Raw genomic sequence first — 25,034 nt, forward strand, 5'->3', positions numbered from 1 at the left:
ATGATAAAATTTTACACGTGGAGTCGAGCTGAAATAGAATGTGGTGGCGCATATGCGTCACCGGAATAACTAAATCTGCAACCACTCAACCGCTCCCTTTTTGCCTTTGGCATAGGTCTTCAGTTCGTGCAACGGGCTCCGTATTCATTGCTTGGGAACTTTGCTTCAGATTATCATAACATGATTACATGGCACTAAGCATATTATGAGACTATGAAAGCATGCTAAGTCATATCCCGTATCAAAGCTGTACTCCTTTCTGCTCCCGCTCTCAAAATGTAAATTACCATGTTTGACGACGGAGCTGATTCTTCTACTTACTCTGCCCAGCTAGATAAACAGTGGTATCACAAACAGCCCATTCGACCTCCTGTCCTGTCCACTCAGCGCGGGCTATCGGACGTCTTTCTTCCCACTTTGTAGATACGGGTTGAAGGACCTCCTCCCTACGATGCACGAGTTCAAGGGCCTCCTCCCCACTGTGCACGGGCTGAAGGGTTCCCTCCCCCATACTCTGCCGGGGTTGAAGGACCTCCTCTCGCTCTGCTCGGGTTGAAGGACCTCCTCACTGTGCAGTGTGCACGGGTTGAAGGACCTCCTCCTCACTGTGCACGCGGGTTGAAGGGCCTCCTCCGTGCTCTCCCCGGGCTGAAGGGCGTCCTCTCGCTCTGCTCGGGTTGAAGGACCTCCTCCGTGCTCTGCCCGGGCTGAAGGGCGTCCTCCCACACTCTGCCGGGGTTGATGACCTCTGGAAACTATCCGGGGCTGACAAGTGACATTTCCTTACCGAGAGTCGCAGCGCGAGGTGAGAGTGAAAACATGTAAAAACAAACCTCCGGTAGGTATGTGAGCAAAACTATCCAGGCTCACCCGAAAGGCACCCTGGGAACAAACGTAAAACTGATCACATATAGAAACTGAGTTATCCCACGAGAAGCAAGAGCATTGCACTGTCTTTGCATCCAAGCATCTGCAACACTTGAGCATTTGAGTTAGTGCCAACGCCCAGCGCGTCGGTTACAACTCTGCAAAAACCACCGGCTACTTGCACCAGTTTAGATACGGGTCAATGTCCAAATGACATGCTACTGTTTACTTATTCCCAGTCCCCACGCCCTTAGTTCGCGAGAAGACTCTGAAAGTTCGGAAGCTTTTTCTGTGACTTTGAAAGCCTCTGTCGAAATGGTGCCATGCAGTATAGCATTTCGCAATTACACAAGAGTTCCACATAACAACCGTGACACATAAGGCCGTGAACATTTCTATCAAGCATACTGCCGATTGCCATTTTTTGTCGGCAGCGGTTCTGCGCTGCGCTGCGCCATTAGGTGCTCACTGCTGAGTATTGCTAACGAGTAAATACGACCTCGTTTCGGCCAAGGTTCTAGGTTTCGGCGAGCTACTGCTATTTGTCCCGTTTCCGTTCTCAATATTGGACCGGTTTGAGCACATATAAAGGTAGCGAGTGACCTCCAGAATCACATGAACATATCTCATATGGACCCGTTCCACCATAACATTGTGTGCGAGATCTCCGGGGTTACTTTTTTTTTCGTTTTCAACACAAGTGAACGTGTAAGTGGGCCGCTCGGTTTCTTGCAGGATAATTCCTTTTTCGTTTGAGATGACATTCCATGAACTCAGATATCTAATGTATGAGGTAGTTTATGGCTGTGCCGTGGACAATTTCACAGAACAGACCATGTAATCTAGCGTAACAAGCTTCATGTCTACATCACCTTCCAATTTCTGTCGGGCGTCGGATCCACGATGGATATCTCCTTACTTGTAGCTTGTTTACTTTTGCCCTGGCCTGGCCCAATACCAATACCTACGGCACTAAACGGGGCCATGTCTCAATTTATCAGTGTCTGATCCGAGAAGCCGCATGTGACCGATATCGTATAGTTTTCTGGCCGCGTCGGCGAGGCTGGTAGGTTAGAAAATGGATCTATCGTGTTTTGTAAAAAGCAGTCTGTGTAGTGACATACATTTTGCTCGGAACCGGAACGGCCGTATTCGGTACGTCTCAACAGGAGCAGAAATACTCGCATAGGCGGCGGAACGGGGAGAGGCACCGGGGCACCGTGCCCCCCTTTGATTTTAGCATTTTAACATTAGCCCTATGAGCGTTGCATGGAAAGAATGGGACCAAAAGTCGGCAGTGCCCTCCCCCCCCCTTAATTAAAGGTGTTCCGCCGCTACTGAATACTCGCCCGTAATCGGAGCCGTCGAATTTGTTCCACGGCTCCAAGTCCCTGCAAACAAATCTTTGCCGTCAGGACTATTGAACTCGCCAGTCACTGACACTTCTTATCATAAGTGCTGAGTCAGAGATCAGCAGCCATCGGCCGAACAAACGCGCTACAAGCTTAGGTATAGCGCCGACATGAAAATAACAGGTCGCAACTAGACATTTTTCATTGAGCTGTCATGGGCGGCATTGGTGTCGCAGGCGCGGCAATAGTAATCAGGGGCTCAGTGCTGGCCGTACAGCGCCGGACAGCGGTGATCGGCCGGTAACGAGCCAGCCCACCACTTTCCTCCTCTCGTGGGGCCTGCCCCAGCCGAGCCCCCGGCCGACCCCGGCCGCTGCAGCCCTGTGAACGGCCCGATCCGGCCGCCTCTCGGCCGCGGAGGCCGGCCGGTGCACGGGGGTCACCAAATCGGATCGTCATGCACCGCCCACAGCCCCGCCGCGCTATAGCGGACTTTTTCCGGTAGCTGTCAGCTGCCCGGAAGGAAATTCACTATACCGCGCTGAAGCGGAGGTCATGTATTTCCAGCGTGATAATTTGCTACGGCCAGCGTGAATTGTAAACACGTAGTGCCCTTTGTCTGCGTCGTGCGGAGATAAGCTGGCTCATTCCTTAAGGTGCAGTACTTTGAAGTAGACGACATGAAATAGAAACAGGGAAAGGCTGCTGCGAACTGCGGCTAAATGCCGCGGTAATTCATCTATCAGAAACTGGATAATCAGCTAAATGATTAACCAATTTACAGTGCATGTTGCACCCTTTCTTTTTTCAAATAGGCTGGAACGGGACGGGAATAATTGATTTTCTTCTTGTTTGGCATTTTAATGTTTGTCAGTTAAAAGGTCGAGAGGCGGATAGAGATTCAAACTACAGTACCATGAGGCACATGTGAGACCTTAGGTCCACTTCAGGCGACTTTGGGTCCATGTCTGTAATTTCGCCACTGCTCGAAGAGATGAGCACCGCATGATGTCGCGGTTGTGAGTCTGTCTGTGTGTGACTGCCCGTAACTCGTTCAAAAAGCTGTTCAAAAGCAAAAAAAAAAAAATCCTTTCAACTCAAGTTTCAAGCTCTGAATCATTCTTATCAAATCAAATTCAAAGATGGATACTTGAGATATAATTAGTTATTGGCGAGATAAATTCGATATATAATAAATAGAACCTCCAAAGGGAAAATGACAAGGTCTGTCTTGCTAAGTTGCGCTTTACCTATGTTAGTATATTAATGGCAGCATGCATTGATTAGTTCCCAGGTACCGGGGTAGTCATTATCTCACCAGGAAATTGGGTGAGCCCTGTCCAACTGCAGATAGGTCATAAGACGTGCCATGCGGAGAGCTTACAATACGAGAAGAAGTGATTACCACGCTTGTGAGGTAGTAGCGCATTTCGGTAAAATGATAATGGCAACTACTAAAACGGCGTATTATCACGCATAGCATGTAGCCGATTGCATTAACAGTTGCCTCTGATATCTCGTTAGAAAGGCCTTTCAAAAATGGCTTATAAAAAGATTGATGCATTTTTCAAACTTGGTTAATGGCTAGTACTTGGTACCCAAGGTTACTGAATTATTTACTCGTATTTATTATCATTCAGCTGAAATTATACGCTTAGCCTACCGTAACGAGGCGACGCAGAAGCCGTCTTCTCATTTGCATGCAGGACGTGTTCGATTGTCAATAGGTGTTTTCATCTGCACAACAGGCTCTCGGACCACAACAGGCTCACGGACCACAACAGGCTCTCGGACCACAACAGGCTCTCGGACCACAACAGGCTCACGGACCACAACAGGCTCACGGACCACAACAGGCTCTCGGACCACAACAGGCTCCCGGACCACAACAGGCTCACGGACTACAACAGGCTCACGGACTACAACAGGCTCCCAGATCAGAACAGGCTCCCGGGACCCGGACCACAACAGGCTACCGGACTACATGCAGCCGCCAGCCTCCACATGTGACATCCACATTTGACATAACCCTGGCCGGTTTTTTACACACCGAGTTGGTACGGTACGATCCCCCTCGACGTTTCGCCCGTAATGGAGCTGGAGCCTCGCGGGGCGAAAAAAAAACGAGCCTTTGCGCCGTGTGCGCGGGGATTGGTACCCGATTTTAAGGTCACCGGTCAACCGATGACCTCTGAGGTCAGGTCAAGTGGCCCAAGTCACGGGTTCGGTTTTTGGTAATTAACTTTACAAAAATGCCTCGGGTCATGTTGACTTCGGGTCAAGGTCAAGTCAGAGCCCCTCAGGTCACGAAGTTGGTCGAAGGTGGTCATATTGCATATCATTAGACTAGGCAAGTAGTCTTCCCGAGACCATTGGTGGCTTTCCTGACTCGCTAGCTCAATTTGATCGGGAGTTATTGACAAAGAACTCGTATGACCCTAGTGGCGTCATAAATGACGTCAGGCAAGGTCAACAATGCAAAAGTGAAGCATCGGACTTCGCAAGGAGTGCATAACATCACGATTCCGTGTGCTTGAGATAGTTTTAAATCATTCCCGACGCTGAAATAACAGATTCCGTATTTTCCCATTTACGTACATACTTACCAGTAAAACGCCTTTTGGGCGAAGAACGAGCGAGCGAGATAGTGAGCCCTGCACGTGCGGAAGGGCGAGAGGGTGCTTCCAACGGGCTTGCGCAAAGCACCCTTCTAACCGGTCGCTAGCGGTGTGCCAAATTTGAACGCAATCGTCCCAGCAGTTCCTGAGATCTGGAAGCGGCATTCTGCACGTGCGCACGTGCAAACGGGGTCCAAAATGACTTTTGCACGGCACCCTACTAACTGGTCCCCAACCGTGTACCAAATTTGAGCGCAATCGGCCCAGCCGTTCTCGAGATCTGGAAACGCCCCCTGCACGTGCGCACGTGCAGTAGCACCCTAACTGCAACACATGGGAATGCATTGCCTGGTGAGTGCCTACCTGTATGCCAAGTTTCAGCGAAATCGCCCCAGTAATTACCGAGTTACTGAAATGGGAACAAATTTGGCACCTCTTATTGTTGTATTTTGCACGTGCACTGGGGGTGACCCACATGCATCGAGAGTATCCTATTTTGGGTAGAAGGGATGCTGCTACCCTACAAAAATTACCGCAAGTCAATCGCCCAAGCGGCTGCTGAGATATGAGCCTCTCAAAATCACTACTTTTGCAAAACAGCTTGAACACCCTTGACTTTTCACGTGGCACGTGCCACGACGGTCACTGAGATGTATCAAAAGTAGTCAATTACGGGGTAGAAGGGATGGGGCTACCCAACAAAAAAGACCGCAGGCCAATCGGTCCAGCGGTTGCTGAGATATAAGCCTCTCAAAAGCGTTACAGGCCGGGCCGGGCCGGGCCGGGCCGGGCCGCTCATACTGAGATTTTTCCGTTATATTGAAAAGACTCACTTCGCTCGCTGCGCTCGCTCGCTCGTAATAATGGTGAGGTCACGTGACCGACCTGGCCTTATGTGAGTGTGACCTTTGGGAAAAAAAAATCCGAGGCATAGAAGTCGGTAGACATCTGGAGGATCCTACATTCTTTAAGTTTCATCTCCCTGTAAAAGTTCCTCTGGCACTGAGGGCGTTGCGAAATTACGACATCTGAGGACCGTGTGCAGGGGTTCACTTGTGACATCATGCCCATAGGTCACTACTTGGCCTGACCTGAAAATGCAATGCAAAATGCACATGCCATTTTCCCATCCTAGAACACACATGGGGGGAGGGGGGTTGCCACCCCCGCGCCATTTCGTTCCTGCTGGAGGTAGAGCTTCGCGGCAAAGACCAACAGATTCTTTGGGAAGAGACTAATCCAATGGTACCCAATTTTATGAGAAAAACACTTTTAAATGGCCTCCTTACAATGAAATACCAAATGATGACCATTTTTTTCAATGGCCTGTGGTCGAAATCACAAGACCCATAGCTAACGCAAAATATTGAGTTTTGGTCATTTGGGTCATGACATGACCTGAAAAACTAAGTCATATCTCCGAAACAAAAAAAGCAGAAACTTGAAATTTTCCGTGGACGCTGAGAAAGGATAGAGGAGCAGAGCAGCTATATGAAAAATCAGGCTTCTAGCTTTAAAAATGTTCAGTGCAGATCAGAAAAACTACCTAGGGGGGAGGTGGCAGCCCCCCCCCCCATGTGCGGGCGAGGGTTAACGCGACAAAAGACGTCAAAAAAAAGATGCTGAAGACCGTTAGGTCATGGGTGAGTGTAACATTGAAAATTGTTAAGTCATGACAGTGAACGCTGCATTACCTACTTGTAGGTACTATATGATTGCTATGATATCGTGCAGTGTGCAATCCATATGTCACGCATCAACAGCTGTTGCTTTGTGCACAGTGTGGTGGTGCATGTCAAGGTAAATTTGCACATTTTCCATGTCGGCTCTGATAACATACTATATTGCCTGAAGTAATTATATTTTATGTTGTTGGTGCAGGTTTTATGTTTCACCAGAGCACGATGCAAGGATATGACACATCATAATATCATGTTGGCTCAGTTGTTATCCTATACGACAACAAGCGACGGGTCTTTAATTGCACTGCTCATTAACCCTATTGCGGGCGGGCTCTGTTAGGTTCGGAATCGGGCGGGAGGGGGGAGGGGCTTTTTGCCCCCCCGTCAGATCTTGAAGACCACGAATCAGAGCGACAAACGATAAACAACGTTTGATACTTCGTTGAAAGACCTACAACTCTTATAGATAACTTTTTGGGTCTGGTCAATGTTGAAGTCACCAAACATCATCAAAAATAAAATGTTTGAAACAGATACTTGCATGACCTTGATGGGTGAACTTCAAAATTTGACCTAGGTAGGTCACGCTGGATACCAGTCAACACGTTATGACCAGGCAAACAGTATCGCACCATTTACAAGCCTATAGCACCATCATATCGTGATTTATTGGCTAAAGCTAAAAAATGTCGATGACGTCACATGACCTCAGATGACCCTTCCCGGTGCCCTTGTCTGTAAATGACACCTGGATCATTACAGAACAGATAATCTGTCATAATCCTGAAGAAATGGGTGGTTTTGACTCGAAGCAGGACGCATTTCAATATTTTCCCATAGGCTTGTAATGTATAGGTCACGACTCTGACCTGACCTCAGGTCACAGATATAAAATTCTGAGATAAAAAATTTAAACATAATGGTAGTGTAATGAATGTAATGTGACCTGACCTTAGGTCACAGATATAAAGATTCTGAGTTATACAAATTACACATACCTACTGGCTACTGGTACTGTAATGAATGTCATATGACCTGACCTCATGTCACAGATGTAAAAATTCTGAGATAGGTATACAACTTACACATAGTGGTAGTTGGTACTGCAATGAAGAAAAGAGGAAATCGCTCCGTGAAAGACTCTAGCTCTGACATGACTGCAAACTGTTCTGACGCGGGGTTAACAAACCCGCTCTGGTGAGTGACCTGACCTGACCTGACCCGGCCATTTTTGTTTTTGCTGAAATGCGGGCAATGAATATTTAGGAAAAGTCACCAAGCATTCTGTATTGTATTCTGTATTTCTCATCACCGTCTACAGGTCATGTCCACTTAAAGACGGAGTCAAATAAAACTTGCAAAATCACACAACTATCACACATAAATACAGTGTCAAATTAATTAAAAATAGATGTGGGTGTCACAGCGGACTCGAGCAAACAAATGAGAGAACCTTGTTAATTCTTAAAAAACATTTTTCGAATGCTTTTGCTAAATAATCCTGAAAAATATGTATGAGCTGTAGGTATGACCAAGTATGAGCTGAATGTCTTCTTGCGGTGTTTGGCAATGGCACAAGAACAACCTGAGGGGGGGGGGGGCTTTTCGGCCCCCGCCCCGAATAGGGTTAACCCTCTTTGGCCAAGGGGGAAATTTTTACTAGCTCCCACCAGCCACCTGACGAATATTTGCGATAGCTCCCGAACGCTTGGGGATAGAATCACCAAACCTTCATTACCCCATCGCGCATTAAGTTGATATCTCCTGGAGGAAGGGATTTGGACCCAGCGTTTTGATGACGTCACAACGTCGATTTTTCCAACCCTGTGTAAATTTTGACGTCACAGACGTGAGCTTCAAATAGCTGCAAAAAATAAAGTTAAAGAGATAAATACAAATTACGAGCACGGATGTGTAGCATATGACTTAGGTAGAAAGAAAAAAGATTTTGGTGACCTGAGGTCAGAGGTCAGGTCAACGATCCCAAGCTAGGGTTTCAGTTTTTACTTTTCACAAATAACAACAAATATGGTCCCAGAGGTACCTAAAGCAGATTCGTCTTGTCAAGACGCGTCGAATGACATATATTCTGCTTTGGAGAGGTAAAATTTTATGTTGACCTCATGTGACCTCGAATCACCTTTGGTTGACCTTAACACATGAAGTATATGATGTATTCGTAGCCGCTGATTACGAATCTGGCATCCATTTTACTCTCTGTAAGCATTCATTTAGAGCCTCAGGATAGAAAAAGGACTAAATTATTATGGTTGACCCGAATCATTGAAATAGCCTCTAGCAAGGATAGGGGAAGCCGGGGGAAGCCTGGCATAGTAAGCTCTTTTTCATTTTTATGACATACCTTGCGTGATGTATAAAATGTTGATATCCTGTTAGCTAGATAAGTTAATTGGCCGTGTTGTCCCAAAAACTTGGTTTTGTGGAAATAGTAGGTTGCGAAATTCGAGTTTAAAAAAGTATTAGTTGGGATAGCCGGTGAGGAGTCCTTTTGTGACAGGATATTATTATAAAATAAAATCGAGCCATCACCAGCTGCAAATAAAAATCGAGCTGAATAATTATAGAACAGTTTCTCATTGTAATTAAACTGCATACCTACGTGTTTAATGAAATGCATCCTAGTCCGTTTTTTTTTTTGCCAGTGAATCGGCTCAAAATCAGGAATTAAATTCGCAGCCGGCACCGATTTATTTTCTAGTAATGGAAGATATTGCAGAAAAACGATAAGGGGTTCTGAAAATGCCTCCGCTTTCCCAGTTATGCGTGGCTTAACCCTCACCCGTATTGGTGTTTTGCCAGCCGCGAACGTATGGGGGGGGGGTGTCCATTGGACCCCCCCCCCCTTGCCGATTGGCCCCTGATCGAGCTAGAGCTTCGCGGAAAAAAACGAGCGTGTTGCCCGTGACGAGGAAGCCGATGACACTGCATTTTAAGATCCTAGGTCATTGGTTGACCTTGCAGGTCAGGTCAATGACCTAAAAGTCGGGAAAATCGGGAGCTGCCGTTAGAACGTCGTTAACTGTGGCTGCCATGAGGTTTTCAGGGTGCTGATCACGAATATCATGTTAGTTTTGATCACAGATGATGCATTTAGGCCAGGTCGGGTCAGGTCAGGTCAGGTCAACCAATAGGGGTCCTGCCGGGCATTCATACTACGTGTCAACTGCCTCTGACAGCTTCGTAACATGTAACGAAGGCACCAAAACTACTTCGTTAATGTTCAAATAGTTGCTGAACTCGAATTCATCTCCAAAAACTAGCCTAGAAACATATAAAACTCGAAAAAGTAAACCAAGGTCATCAAAGGTCAGTGACCTAACCTGACCTTCAGCTGACCTTTTTACCTACCCTTAAGGCCTGGCTACACTACGCGTTTTCTGCGTGCGTTTTTTGCGAGTTTGCGTGATTTGCGGTATATCGTTCTAGAAAGAAACGACATTACGTTTTTGTTATACCTACGTTTTTCATATAAACTTTTAATTAACATAAACGTTTTATTAACTTTTATATAAATATAAAAGAAGTTTAATTAATAATAACCTTTTTTTTCTAGAACGATATTACGCAAAACCCGCAAACACGCAAAAAGCGCACGCAGAAAACGCATAGTGTAGCCAGGCCTTAAGTCATGGGACCAACAGCATATCACATGCTTGAACGCTTGAAACCACGAAAAGACTGCAAATGCGCGGCAAATGCGAGCCGACATACGCCGAATCGCGATGCCGGCCAAACATGGTCTCGAGAAATAAGTCACAGGTCAAAAGTCATTTGGGTCAGGGCCATGAAATTTTTAGGGTAGGTGTAAAATTGATCAATTCGAGGGTACTTAAAGTTTCGTCGTGATCAGCCGCTTTTTACGCGAGTTATTGACGAAAAACCAATAACTCGCGGGGGTCCTTTCGACCCCCCCCCCCCCCCTATAGAGGCGAGGCTTAAAAAGGCTATTCCTTGGTCACTGCGAAGAGATGGTCAGAGGCTGGTCCAGGTTGGTCAGTGTCCAGTGAAGCTTGTAGAGACCTAACGGAAATCTCGCCATGGATGTCACTCTCACCACGACTCTCACCAGGATCAAACCGAAGTGGACCCACCCGCAGTGTGTAATGGACTCGTCTGTTGGGCGGAGCACCAATAGCGGCGGCCGCCGACCGGGGATGGTCCGGCAGTGATGAGCGATGGACGCAGTTGGACTGCTCCCGGCCAATCGCGCCCAGCGTGACAGAGACCTATGGTAGACAGAGGCGCTTCCACGGCAATGAGAGGTAAGAGCTTTATAGCCGCCTCAGTGAACGGATCAGAGACTACTACAATTAGGGGACTTATTGACGTGTGAACAAGCGGCTCAGTTCTCGTCCGGCCGCCTTCGGCTTCGACTTGCCCGCACAATGCACATTCAGGTCTAAATCGGCCATCCTGTCGATAGACTTATGCATAAAAGGCATGCATGTGATTGACGAAGTGATCAAAAGGCACCATGCAGACTATGAATTGCCAAGTGATTTTACTCCCGCCGGGCGGGGAAGGGTGTCTGAACATTCCCATGTGGTTTTTTCGCAAATATTTCAAAAAACGGCGGCACTTGGCAGTGTGGCACACATATTCATGCATCTGTTCCTCACATGTTGCGAAAATTTCAGACCCAGGTCGCACAAGGTCAGGTCATCAGGTCACGTCAAGTGACCTCACCTCAGAAGAAGTTAGAATGCTAGTCTTAGTTACAACGACTGAACGATCGCCTTGAAACTTTCAGCGATTGATAAGAGTAACATATTATTATTAATTATTTAATAAGCATTTATATGTAATGAGTTACATATCAATGTTATTTTGTCATTTAATTTGCGGCAGTGATCATGGATCATGATATATGTAGATATATTGGTCAATTATAGTGCAGAGGCCAGAGCGAGTAGCGTACGACTTCGCATTTCGTATGAAACAAGCACCTAAGTCAGCCTATGCTTGGTAAATTATAATTCTTTCGGTCAGTCAGTGGCAGTTTTCCGCATATTCCGCCATTTGCTTTGAGAAAGTATGAATCTAGGATTATCAGACTTTCTTCGACGCAACAGCAATCGCTTGTCACCTTCATTGTCAAAAAGTTATCGTGAGGTATGCAACTTCTTAAAACAAATGACCAGCGTCACGAGTCCGTTTTGCGGTGTGCACAGCGGACAGCCGCTACGTCAGCTTGTTTTGCCTGAGGCCCAGTAGGGACAGCAGAGCTATAAAACGGCACTGCCGTACCCACACATCACTTCCCTATCTCAGTCTGCGACAGCTACAACCCAGCTCCGAAGCCCTGCACTCGGCCTCGCCATGAAGGTAAATCCGGTCAATTTGCAGAATAACGAATAGAGGGTACGGCCCTCCAGGTATTAAGTGGTTGGCCTGCCAACATCAAAATAAGCGATCTGCATTGACGAATACGTCTAATGGCTGTTGATAACTATTGCCGAAGTGTGTGCACAACCCCATTTCTCATTTCTATTGAGTCATTTTACATGAGTGTCTCTGTCATTCGAAGTTATTACACCAAAAGCACATAGCCTAACCAACCACTCTTTTGCTGGAGGGCCGTACAACGTCTGAAAATGACCAAGGTGGGGCTCAGTATCAGCAACTGGGATAGGTACCCAGGGAGCTGGGATAGGTACCCAGGGAGATCCCATCAAGTTTTTAAGGAGTGGACATCATCCAGCGAATGAACTGCAAAAGAGAACATCGGATTGTATTGTACGAATTGTAGGCGCAGTCACAGGGAGTTCGTCTAGAATTAGTAAACCAAACTTTCTCAAATGAAAAGTCCTTTGCCTACGGGGGCAGAATGACAATCCGGTCGGTTTCCATTAGAGTCCAGCAGTCAGCACTGCTCAAGAAAAGTTTCGCAGACAAAAGCGAATCACGATCTACCAATCGAATGCGAAGTGAGCCATCAGGCCATCATACTGCCTTGCATCTAACGCCTATGTTTTCTGTTTTCAGCTGGTAATTCTTCTGGCCCTGGTGTCCGTTGCCGCTGCCAGCTTCCCGTCGTATTACCACAGGCCCTACTACTACCCGTACCGCCCGTATTACCCCTACTTCCCCTACCACCGCGGAGGCCTTAGCGGCGGTGGCATCTTCGGCGGCAGTGCTTTCGGGGCTATCGGAAGCGGCTTTGCCTTTGGTGGCGGCCAACGTTTTGGCCTGGGTGGCCGTTTCGGTGGCCGCTTCCTCGGTGGCGGCTTCGGTGGCAACTTCGGCAACTTCGGAGGAAGAGGAGGGTACGGCTGCCAATATGGTTATTACTGCTGAAGGACCAAGAACCAAGGACACATGATCATCATGAGGACATAGATTCCGATGCACAATATGCAATATGGATTCTGACACGCCGCCTGTCCAGAAAACTTTTAGGATATTGTGGTCTATTTCCGTTGTATGTTTGTGTGTGTACCTGTGTGTATGTTAGTAAGTACATGTGCCTGTCCGTCCCTAAAACTGTTCTTCTAAAATAAAGTTTTCAACAGCCTAAAGCATGTGTTTTTCCTATTTCCCATACCTGCTACATTGCATGATTAAATCGAGACATCCAGGCATTTAAACGGCACGTGCACTGTACCACACTTTTCAAAGTTTAATGCAATGCTTTAATATTACCAGCCGTGTGGTTCAAGGGGTGTGGTTCAACATGTTGAACCACACGGCTGCTGACGTCACTATCATATAGTTGTGAGCTTTTGGCAGGTATGGGAAACACCTTCCAGCCCTAAGGCCGGGAATTCCATAAATGTCACCTCGCTTTTTTTTAGCAAAATCACCTCGGGCCGTTAGCCCTCGGAGTTTTCGCTAGAAAAAGCCTCGGTGACATTTATTGAATCATCCCGGCCCCGGGCAGGAAAATATTTTGTTGCAGCTAGCAATCCTTGCCCCACAGGCCATATGCTACTGGTATCTACCGAAGCACAATGATGCAGGTACTACATACAATAGAAGGCATCGGCCGAAATCCGACATTTCACTACGACATAGGTATTTATAGGTATACACCACAATGCTTAGACTGCATACCATTTCTGCTTTGTTCTTACTGGGTTGAAGTCAATAATATTTCGACGAAAACAAGAACTGTCCTTCGGTTTGTTATATTGCTACTGATCAGTCACCCGCGCATTACAGAAAAGACACACATCCTAAATACGGTCAACTGGTCCGTTCAAGCCTAATATTGAGTTCAGCCTTTGTGAAAGTGAAACACCCCGCCCATTGTGGCGACAATAGCCAAAAGTTTGCATTGACGAATCTATATTGGGGTTTCAAGAGCCGTGGGTTTGTATTGTATTGTAACACCCACACAGACAGATTCTCTAGTTTCATGAAAAAAGTGGATTTTGCTTCCTTTGCCTTCTGTGCGATTAACAAACTTCGCCTAATAAAAGTATATTTTTCATGACGGCGAAATTCGAGCGCTCCCCAAATCCACTAGTGAAGGTTGTAGTCATCGCAAATAAAAACTAAATAAAAGTTATATTTTTTCATGACGGCGAAATTCGAGCGCTCCCCAAATCCACTAGTGAAGGTTGCAGTCATCGCAAATATAAACTATCACGTTGCACAGAAACCTTCAGTTTTAGCGAATGGCTGAAAAATAAAATCACAACTGTTAATCGAAAAAGCCCTTCTTGTGACTTACTTTATAGCTGATCAGGTATCCGACTGGGGACTCAGTGACCAAAGATTCGAGGCGGACCGAGGGCACTCGGTCTGAACAGTTTCGTTGTTCGTGCCATCTGACGACTGGCGCAGAGAGGACCAAGCTTGGCTCAAGAGGACCGTGTTCTACCAGCTGATAGGTACTTACACATCAGAATTCAGACACAATTCATAAAAGTCGTTCGGCGAAGAAGTCGGACCTCGAGTGATGGGCTCATGAATTATGGTTTTACGCAACAGCCTCAGTCATTCGGATATTTCAAACAATGTGGGATTTTCGTGTGCAACGCATCAATTGCATATAGGTGAGCATTAGTTTCTCACAATCATGAATTCGTGACGGGTTCCTCCGTTCTTCTGCATAAAATGTAATGGAAGGTCTCCGTTACGAAAAAATTAGGCTGAGACCTAGACAGCGAGACAGAGACAGAGAGACTCTGAATCTGATACCTGCCGAGACGGCGATTCGTCTTCAGAATCTGCTCCAAAACAGCGGCTATAGTGAGCCGCCAACTAAACGCACCGAGATATGGCGCCGCCAACTAAGTCCATACAAGGACAGCCTATTATGGTGGGTTTAAGTGGCGACTTGCTGGAGACAGCGAGACGCTAGCCAAAACCCCGGCGCACGTTGCCAGCTGGGAGTCGGCGGATGGTTACGATGGACTGGCAGACCGGGACGGGGAGCGCCGGGCTGCGATGAAGGACTGACTGATTGGGACGAGGACCAACGGTTGGCGATGAGGAACTGGCGGACTGGGATGAGTGACATAGCCTCGAAACCAGCCCCGCGGGGTGCAACACAGGTGGTGGCTGGGACGAGGGACGTACCGAGGGACCGGCGGGCTCGACAGCGAATCGAAGGAAATCGGCATCGTGTGTGTCGGCTGACACTCAGACGAATCACTGAAAAAAAAACACAAGCTGCTACTCCGCTGTCATAAATGCTTGGGATTGATTGCAAGATTGATTGACTCTGAATATAACCCAAAGTGGAGTAAGGCAGAACGGAGAAATGAACCGCAAATGTAACGGAAGCTTCTTGGTTAGTTACACTTTTTCATGTGACGAGTCCGTTCCTCCACTTCTGAAAATGGTGTCGTTCCGAAACGGATGAATTAACTATGCTGAATTTGCCAACGGCCAGCTTATGACTCCATTGCTTCTTTCCTATTTATTGAGTTTCCGGAATTATGACACACTCAAAATTAGGACTCTAAATATGTTTCATTGTGACTTTGGGGACAGCGGTTTTAATCTGAGCTTTGAACTAGGGGTTGGCCTGGGCCTGGTGTACATTTATGCTGTGGCGTTCGTCCTTTAAGTATAAATTTAAACCAACATTTTTTCCTCGTTTTTTTTTTTTCAAACGTGATTGTTTTAAATTTAATCAATATTTTATCTAAAAACATATTTTTTCTTACTTTCGCATATCAACAATGTCCTTCCTAAGAATCGCCTTCGCCGTACAGCGCATACAATAAAATAAATTAAATATGTTTTATTTGCTGAAAAAGGACAAACACACAGACATTCTCAGTTCACCCAGTCGCACAGAGGACACTGCAAGACACTGAAGCGAATACGGTCAGCCGGCAATGCAAGAGGAGGATATTGTGACGTGCTCATCCAAATATACCGATTAGCAGTAGTATCCGTAGGGGCATCCGTACCTTCCCCTGCCGCCAAAGTTGCCGCCGAGGCCAAGGCCGAAGTTGCTGCCGAATGCATTAAAACTGTGGCCGAAGTTGCTGCTGAATCCGTGGCCGAAGTTGCTGCCGAGTCCAAGGCCGAAGTTGCCGCCGAGACCAAGGCCGAAGCTGCTGCCGAGTCCAAGGCCGAAGTTGCTGCCGAGTCCAAGGCCGAAGGCACTGCTGACTCCACCAAAGCCGTGGCCAAAGTTTCCGCTGAATCCGTGACCGAAGTTGCTGTTGAATCCATGGCCGAAGCTGCCGAAGTTTCCGAAGCCATTGCCAAAGCCATTCAGGCCACCGAAGGCGCTTAGTCCACCGAAGCTGTTCAGTCCACCGAAGCTGTTCAGTCCGCCGAGGCCGCTCAGGGCACGGAAGCCACCCCGGTGGTAAGGGTAGTAGTAGTTGTTTTTGTAGTAGTAGTAGGGGGAGAAGCTGGCAGCGGCAGCAGCCACCAGGGTGAGGAGGATGACCAGCTGAAAAAAGAAAATAAACCTTAATCTTTATACCTCCTGCTCACATTTTACTGATAACATTTCGTCTATAGTGAAGTGGTAAATCGTTACCACTTTTAATGATCGTTTAGGGAACGACCTAAATCAAACATTTCAGTTTGATTAGTGCATAATAACAGAGAATGAATTCATGCTTAACTGTGCACGAACCAGCTGGAATAGACGTTGAAAATAGGCTAGAAGATCAAGCACAACTTAACTGCTCCTTTAATTAAACTGCTTCCGTCGTAAAGCCCCACCTTCATGATGGTGATTTGGAAGTTGAGGGTTTTGGAGCTGTGCTGCCGCTGCCTTTGGACTGTGATGGTGAAGTGACTGCTGAGGGCAGCAGAGCGGTTTTATATCCAGACAGAGCTCGGCCCAGGAAAATGCTGCGAGTTAGTATCGAGCTAACGGGCATGTAAAAGCAACACCATCATGCTTGTTCGTACATTCAAAACAGCACGACAACATAATAATAAAATAATGCACATGAGAGTTCTTTTTTAACAATTCTTATCACACGTAGTAACATAAGCATTACATTGTTCCGCAACTTCCTTGGAATATCAGCCGTTTTCACGACGGGCTATCTGGCGACTGAACCTAATTTGACCAAATCTGCACCAAATCTCTATTACAATAAATATATTCATAACTATCATGAATTTATTTCAGTGTTTATTAGAAAAAATATGTCTGATTATTTGCCAAATGAGGCACATAAGCATCTGTGCAACCCAAACTGGTAACTTTTAGGCCGTGCCCCGTTGGGGTCTGCCGAGATACGCGCCCTGTTGGGAGGGGGGGGGGCAACTTGCCCCCCCCCTAAGATCTCGAGAACCACGCAACATAGCGACAAGCGGCAAACGGTGTTGGATAGCCCCATCAGGGAACTACCTTGTGACCCACTTTCATCGACCTTGGTCAAACCGATGAAGTCACAGGTAGAGGTGGCAAAAGATGAAAATTTTTGGAACCAGACTCGAACCAGACCCGGCTGGACATTTCTGGAACCAGTCGGACCCGGTCTTAGTTGGAATCGGAACCAGTTGGACCCGTTCCTCAAAAGTCAATTAATACAAACTACTTGTAGGTATCATTAGTTGCATAATGTAAAACAGCCTATTTCCCATTGGGAATACTCATAAGCTACTGTGTGTAAGGAAACATTCACTCCATTCACTTCATATTTTGCAATAATGTGTGGTGTGCAAGATGCCTATAGTTTTTGGTAGGACCCGGTTGGACCCATCAGAAAATGTCCAGGAACCGGTCTAGACCCAGATGGGTCCAGACTGGGTCTTTTGACCGGGTCCTCGGGTCCACATTTTGCCACCTCTAGTCACAGGTCAGGTCAAATGTCAGAATTTTCACCGCTTACAGGCATTTCAAGAAATGCGTTATAAAATCGAGTATTTCATTGAAAATCATCGATGGGGAATTGTTCGTCAAACACATATTTTGCTATTTGAGGTCACTGACACTAGGTCAGGTCACATAGGTCCGATCACTAAGGGTCACAATTTGAAAATATCATGTGAGGCATGTTTTATGATTCATTTTATATGTCAAATGCGATATGTGGGTCAGGCAGCCTTTGGAACCAGTTTAGATTATGTTCTGGTAAAGGTCAGATCAAGGTCAGGTCAAATTAGGTCATATTTCAAAGTTGATATTTTGCATAAAAGGGGTATCGATTCGATGCAGCTCGGCACGGGGAGTTCAAAGGTTGTCTTTGTTTTGCGCTACGTGGTCTAGAATGACTAAGAATTGAGTTCAAAAATTTGACTTAATAATTTCGAACAAATGTTTCGCTATAACTTGGCAAAAAAGGAGGAATCGATCTAAAATTTGGTATGCAGATAGAATAGAGCAGAGACTATCACAAATATCCCGTTTTTTGGAAATTCGGAAAAAAACGTTTGGAATCTTTTTTGCGTAAAAAATCAACTTTTTTTATTTTAAAATTTTGAAAATCCGAGATAACAGTTTTGTAGCGCTATTGTTTTTCTACATGACGATATAAAGAACTTTGAACTTCCTTGGTAACTGCATCTTTTGTGAGCGTTTCAAGATTTCATGCTTTTTGCTCATTTTTGCTCCAACATGACCCAAGTTTGACCTCAATTACCCCTGACCTAAGGTGACCTAAGACTTGAAATTTTGTGTGAAGGTGTTACATTGATGCTCGGGAAGGTACTGTAAATTTGGCGGCGCTGTGCGCCGCCGTTTACCTGCGTAATACCTAATACCTGCGTGGTATCAAAAAATTCAAACCCATTTGTTTTGACGGGCCGGGCCGGGCTGGGCTCTCACACTTTTACCATGAACGAGTTCGGGCTGGGCCGGGCTGTGAGCCCCATGGGTCTGGGCCGGGCTGGCCTCAGTACTCCTTCGTGCCCCAGATGATCAGATAAAAATCAAAGGTAAGTTAAGTAGGCATATAGCATTGGAAGTTTCCTATTTGATCATATCGCCATGCAATTTGAGTATGTGGATCGCTTACAGGGGCGCGGGAACTACTTTCCGACTGGGGGGGGGCCACACCATAATAGAGATTAACCTAGGGTACCCCCAAATCTAGTTTTCTCACCGGTTTTAGGCCACTTATTTTTCACCCCTCGGCTTTTTCAACAAAAAAAAAGAAAACATTTGCAAAAAGTGTGGTATTCCGTCTCAAAGCTGTGGGGGCACCGCCCCCACGGCCCCAGAGTTGGGGGGGGGGCAAGCTGCCCCCACTGCCCCCCCCCCCCCGGCTCCCGCGCCTATGATCGCTTATGATTGTACAGATATAATACAATACTGAATACTGCACAACACAATTGTCATAATGATAATAAGTTCAAACAATAGCTAGTGCTTGAAGAAGACTAGCTGCATCCAGTGGCATTATATGGCCAGGGCCACCCTTTGATCAAATCTGACGTGAAATCGTTCCTGGAGTTTTAACAGATACACAGGACCATTTTTAAATCTAGTAAAGCTTTCAACAGTTTTGGATAAGATTATTCACATTCTCCCATAACAGATTCATGATATCCTCCAGTCGCTTCTATGCTGAGTTAAGCTAAAAATTACCGAAAGTCATTGTTGAAAGCCGTTAATTTTGGTGCCATTTTATATTTTGTAAGGTTGTTTTTAGAAATGATTAGTGGGTGCGAAAATTTTCACTCACTCCATGGCGACAATCGCTTGACCCTATCACAGGTCCAATGTTGATATTAATATATGTACATCATTACGGAGCGAGCGAAGCGAGCGTAGTCTTTCCTTAGATTAACGGAAATTTCTGAGTATGACCACGGCCGGCCGGCCGGCCGGCCGTGGTCACGCTTTTGCGAGGCTTATATCTCAGCAACCACTTGACTGATTTACATGCGGTAATTTTTGTAGGGTAGCTTCATTCCTTCTACCAAGTATTGGAATATTCCCGATGCATGTGGGTGACCCCTTATGCACGTGCCACGTGCAGAACGAAGAGGTGTCACTTTTGTAATTGTTGCAATATCTCGGTAACTACTTGGCCGATTGCGCTGAAAGTTGGCATGTAGGTAAGCACCCACTATGCAATGCATATCCATGTGCCAGAGTTGAGGTGCTGCTGAACGTGCGCACGTGCAGGGGTCGATTCCAGATCTCGAGAACGGCTGGACCGATGGCGCTCAAATTTGGTACATGATTAGGAACCGGTTAGTAGGGTGCCGTGCAACAGTCAGTTGGGACCCATTTTGCACGTGCGCACGTGCAGGGTGCCGCTTCCAGATCTCGAGAACGGCTGGGCCGATTGTGCTCAAATTTGGCACATCGCTAGAGACCGGTTAGTAGGGTGCCGTGCACAACTCAGTTGGAGGTACCCCCTCGTAATTTCGCACGTGCAAGGCTCACCCTTTCGCTCGCTCCGTTAGTCACCCCAAAAGGCGTTATACTGGTGACACATTACGTGAAGAATATTTACTCCAAAATTCAAATAATATTCAGCCGCGAACTACCATCCATTTTTACAAATGTTCGTATGATACGTTTAAAACAGAGCACATGAGATTATATATGTTGCGGACCAAGTGCGAAGGCTAGTCCATTCGCGAATGGCCTAGTCCAAGTGCGATAACGCACTTGGACTAGGCCGTTTGCGAATGGACTAGTCCATGTGCGTTATTGCAGTTGGCCTAGGCCGTTTGCGAATGGACGGGCGTTTATGCTCCCAGTCCAAGTGCGAAGTCAGGCCAAGTGCGAAATATCCAGCAAGAGGTCATCTGGAGTCAGCATTTTCACATAATGTGCGCAGAATATGGGAGAAAAGGTATACAAAATTTGGCTTTGCTGCGCGCCGCCGTTTTCCTCGTGATCTGTGAAAAACCACAGGGGGGGTTGAAAGCAACCCCCCCCCTGCAGTGCGCGTATTGTTAAATGCAATGCAACGCAACAGTTTTTCGAACACTCACCGCACCGCACTCACTACACACAAGCCGCACCGTCCCGGTACACCACACCAGAGCAGAATGAATCGAGCGCCACAAACTCGACCAAGGTCAGGTCGGGTCATCAGCGGGGAGCCCGGAGCACTGACTATTGGTCTCCGCACACCACGCGACTCTCCGCTGTTCGAAGGTCACGGGGATATTTGACCTCCCCCAGATCCAGATCGGTGGCCGAAGCCTGGCCAGCGGCAACACGTTGCTATAATTTCCGCGTTGTGCAGGGTTCAGCGGAAAGTCGCATCCCGAATGGACCAGGTGTGTGGAGACCTTAACCCAGAGTTGCGCCAGCTCGCAGATCTGCTCCGGAGAACAAACTAAACATATAGACGCAGTGGCGTCGCCACGGATTTTCGACTAGGGGATCTGGTCGGACGGTCAGTCAAAGTAATCCCCACCAAATACTGAAAACTCCTCGGATTTAGACAATTTTATTTTGAGAATGCACCAAAATCGTTTTTAAAATATTTTATTTTATTCTTGATCTATTTTCGTGGCCAAGAGTGTGTGTGTGGGGGGGAGGGGGGGGGGCGTCGGACCAGCATATTTTCAAGAATGTGTGTGTGTGTGGGGGGGGGGTCCGGACCCCTCCGACCCCCCCCCCCGTCGGCGACGCCCCTGCATCGACCAGCGGTCCCCCATTCATTCGGAATCGTACCCCAATCCGAGGATCCATGCTTCCGGCGGCTAAGTGCAACGCCACAAACCCGTCCGTTCGCAAACGGCCTAGGCCATTCGCGAATGGCCGGCCATTCGCAAACGGACTAGTCCGTTTGCAAACGGACCGCCATTCGCAAACGGCCTAGTCCATTCGCGAATGGACTAGTCCGTTCGCAAACGGACTAGCCTTCGCACTTGGCCCGTAACATATACATCTGGAAAGTTGTCATGACATTCATTAGTTGTTGATTTTCAAGAAATGCGTGGACGTGTTCAGCGTGATATAAGATTTGTTAGCAAATAAATGTTTTGACAGAGTCGTGCTTGTCAGAAAGCACGGACAAGTGCGACCGTGAACTTTTACATTCCTCTAGACTTGATAGTTGGTTAGAACAGTTTTCCTGGGTCGGTTAGTTCTGGTATAAAAGCGTTTCGCTGTTGGCATAATTCACTTCATCATCACAGTCCAAAGCCAGTGGCAGCACAGCTCCAAAACCTTCAACTTCCAAATCACCATGAAGGTAAACCTGCACCATCAAGATGATTGCGGGACCTTTTCTCCTCTTAACAGTTTACAATTATCACGATTATGGTTCACCATGTCAATTTTCACCATTCTCTGTTCCCTGAGGGCAGTGTCCTTGTGGGTTTTCACTCCACGTTCAGTAAAATCTGAATCCAATGCCTACAGACCCGAGGCCATCACCAGGAAATAGGAATGGGATACTAGGTTACAGTACACCATCCTGGTCAGACATTATTAAAGCGCATGTTCTCATTTTTTTTTCTTAGGAATTAAGTGGATCTGGGATCGTGTTGCTTGACGTTCCCAGTGTTGAGATAAGCAATAAGGAATACGTCTATCTTTTTCAGCTGGTCATCCTCCTCACCCTGGTGGCTGCTGCCGCTGCCAGCTTCTCCCCCTACTACTACTACTACAAGAACAACTACTACTACCCTTACCACCGGGGTGGCTTCCGTGCCCTGAGCGGCCTCGGTGGACTGAATAGCTTCGGTGGACTGAACAGCTTCGGTGGACTGAGCGCCTTCGGTGGTCTGAATGGCTTTAGCAATGGCTTCGGAAACTTCGGCAGCTTCGGCCATGGATTCAACAGCAACTTCGGCCACGGATTCAGCGGAAACTTTGGCCACGGCTTTGGTGGAGTCAGCAGCGCCTTCGGCCTTGGCCTCGGCAGCAACTTCGGCCTTGGACTCGGCAGCAACTTCGGCCTTGGACTCGGCAGCAACTTCGGCCTTGGCCTCGGCAGCAACTTCGGCCTTGGACTCGGCAGCAACTTCGGCCACGTTTTCGGTAATCGATTCAGCAGCAGCTTTGGCCAGGGCTTTAGTGGAATCGGACGCAGGTTTGGTAGCAGGGGAAGGTACGGATGCTACTACGGATACTACTGCTAATCGCGCCCAATTTTCATTCAACACTTTCCAACTACCCTGTAACAATGGCCGACTGTTAAGCTGACAATTGACAACTTAGTATGCCGCTGTCTCCTCTGTGTGTGCGAAAGTGTGTGAATTGGGTGTTCCAGTATGAGTGTGCTTTCTTGCAAATAAATCATATGCAGAACAGGAGTTCGAAATTGCTGAAGCTCGTCCATCCGCTGAATCTTCGAGAATTGCTACACTTGGTTCACTCATGCATACTTCTGAATTGAATTGAGGCTTAGGTCTCGCGACGCAAAACTTCACTAAAGGCCTCCGCCTGCGAAGATCATGCAGATGACCAGTAAGAACGAGGTCGTAGATGCGGATACTCAGCCCTCCGTGGTGTTTCTTTAAATTCCAACAGCGCCTACCTACACGGTCATGTAGTTCTGTTCAGACTTCTGAGCCTCCAGATCTTCCTAGAAGATATGAAACGTATAAAAGCGAATTAAGTGCACGGTTTTCTGTTTTGAACGTTATCATCAATATGTACAAAACCGTTTCTCGAATCATCTTATGTTTTGGCACAATATTCTTGGTGCATAACCTGAATCTTTCGAAATGGTTTGGAGCAACACAACAAATATTTTGTCATAAATTGAAACTGCTAAAGCTTTAATCCGCACCCCGCTGGGGGGGGGGGGGATGGCAGAATCTGCCCCTCCCGTTTTTCGTCAATAACTTCTAAACGCGTTACGCCAGCGACGTCAAACTTTCAGTACCTTATCTTACATCAATTTGACACGTTTCCTAAAAATTTGAGCGAAATCTGTCGGAAAATTGCTGAGAAAATGACGTTGTAGTGACGTCATGTTCGCAATTTTCGCCTCAAAAACGGCAAAATTTCAAACGCCGCTAACATCTTCATTTTTAAAGGAATCAAGACGTAACAGAAAAAGGTTATACGCGATTCTTCTTTGTCTATCAAATGGCTATCTCGGTTTTTTGAAAATTTTGGATTTTGGTCCAATTTTTTTTTTCAAAAAACTGACTTTTTTTGGGAAAATAATTATAAAATCCAAAAGTTTGAGTGTATCGAAAAAACCGGAATATATGTCAGAGAACTGGTCTATGTGCACCTACATACCAATTTTTAGAAGAATCAGTTCAAAAATGTGGGAGTTATTCAAAATTTTATGACGTCACGAAACACAAAATTTTCGAAAAATGATTTTTTGGAAGTTCTAGACCTCGTACGGAAACAAAAATAGCACCATTCGATTTGCCGTGAAAAACTGCATCAGATAGACACCTTTTTAGGCCTTAACAGCCAACTTCAAAATTTGACCTCACTTGACCTGACTTTGACCTGACCTCGATCTGAAATTTATCCAGATGTGGTCCATATCATTTATTGAGTGCTACTGTGCCTATCAAATTCTATGAATAAAATGGCTCATAAAACATGTGTCGCACATGCCCTTTTCTATATTTCGTTTTTGGTGACCTGACCTGACCTTGACCTTGACCTTTGCATGATATTGTATGCAACGAATATTGTCTTGGTAGCCTAAGAACACGTTTTGGGCAATCAGTCTCAGTCCATTCTTCGGCAACTACGGTGCAAGGCCGATACTGTAGAAACTTGCATTTTGTACCATTGACCTGACCTTGACCTGACCTCTGACCTACGTAAGCAAAGAAAATTGGGCTCTAAAGATCCGCCTTGTTGCGAGCTTTCTATTGCCGTTCTCCCCGTCTTTCTACGACCATCGGTTCGGAAGTTAGCTAGGGGGGAGAATCTGCCCCCCCCCCCCCCAGCAGGGCGCGTATGGCTGAATAGCCCAGCGGGGCGCGGGTTAAAAAAGCTGATGTACATGACTTTTGAAGATGCTATAAACAAACAATAAATATCCTCAAACAATAAAGGAATGTTGAAATCCCATTGCAATCGAAAATCAAAAAGCAAAACCACAGATCACAATCAGTGATCGATGACCAATGACCATACTGGATGCTCTCTGAATCCTGAAACAGACGGGATGGACCCTTTGCAAAATTGGGAACCCCTCTCAACTTCATGAACTCATTCGCCT

The 25,034-nt window shown here is 46.6% G+C and overlaps 3 protein-coding genes across 3 annotated transcripts; 2 read left to right on the top strand and 1 right to left on the bottom strand.

Moving 5' to 3' along the window:
- Positions 1–11,766: 11,766 nt before the first annotated feature.
- Positions 11,767–13,075, top strand: LOC122378606 (glycine-rich protein 23-like). The gene is made up of 2 exons (XM_043359849.1): positions 11,767–11,865; positions 12,526–13,075. Exons 1-2 carry the CDS (start codon positions 11,860–11,862, stop codon positions 12,835–12,837), a joined length of 318 nt encoding a protein of 105 aa, XP_043215784.1. The 5' UTR covers positions 11,767–11,859; the 3' UTR covers positions 12,838–13,075.
- Positions 13,076–15,722: 2,647 nt separating this feature from the next.
- LOC122378607 (glycine-rich protein 5-like) lies at positions 15,723–16,754 on the bottom strand. The gene is made up of 2 exons (XM_043359850.1): positions 16,681–16,754; positions 15,723–16,402 (listed from the first exon to the last, which is right to left on the bottom strand). Exons 1-2 carry the CDS (start codon positions 16,684–16,686, stop codon positions 15,878–15,880), a joined length of 531 nt encoding a protein of 176 aa, XP_043215785.1. The 5' UTR covers positions 16,687–16,754; the 3' UTR covers positions 15,723–15,877.
- A 5,269-nt stretch (positions 16,755–22,023) lies between these two features.
- Positions 22,024–23,132, top strand: LOC122378608 (glycine-rich cell wall structural protein-like). Its single transcript, XM_043359851.1, has 2 exons — positions 22,024–22,079; positions 22,432–23,132. Exons 1-2 carry the CDS (start codon positions 22,074–22,076, stop codon positions 22,969–22,971), a joined length of 546 nt encoding a protein of 181 aa, XP_043215786.1. The 5' UTR covers positions 22,024–22,073; the 3' UTR covers positions 22,972–23,132.
- Positions 23,133–25,034: the final 1,902 nt, after the last annotated feature.

The sequence above is a fragment of the Amphibalanus amphitrite genome, unplaced genomic scaffold, assembly GCF_019059575.1.
Source record: "Amphibalanus amphitrite isolate SeventyFive unplaced genomic scaffold, NRLGWU_Aamphi_draft 000062F_arrow, whole genome shotgun sequence".
In the NCBI taxonomy this organism is placed as follows: domain Eukaryota; kingdom Metazoa; phylum Arthropoda; class Thecostraca; order Balanomorpha; family Balanidae; genus Amphibalanus; species Amphibalanus amphitrite.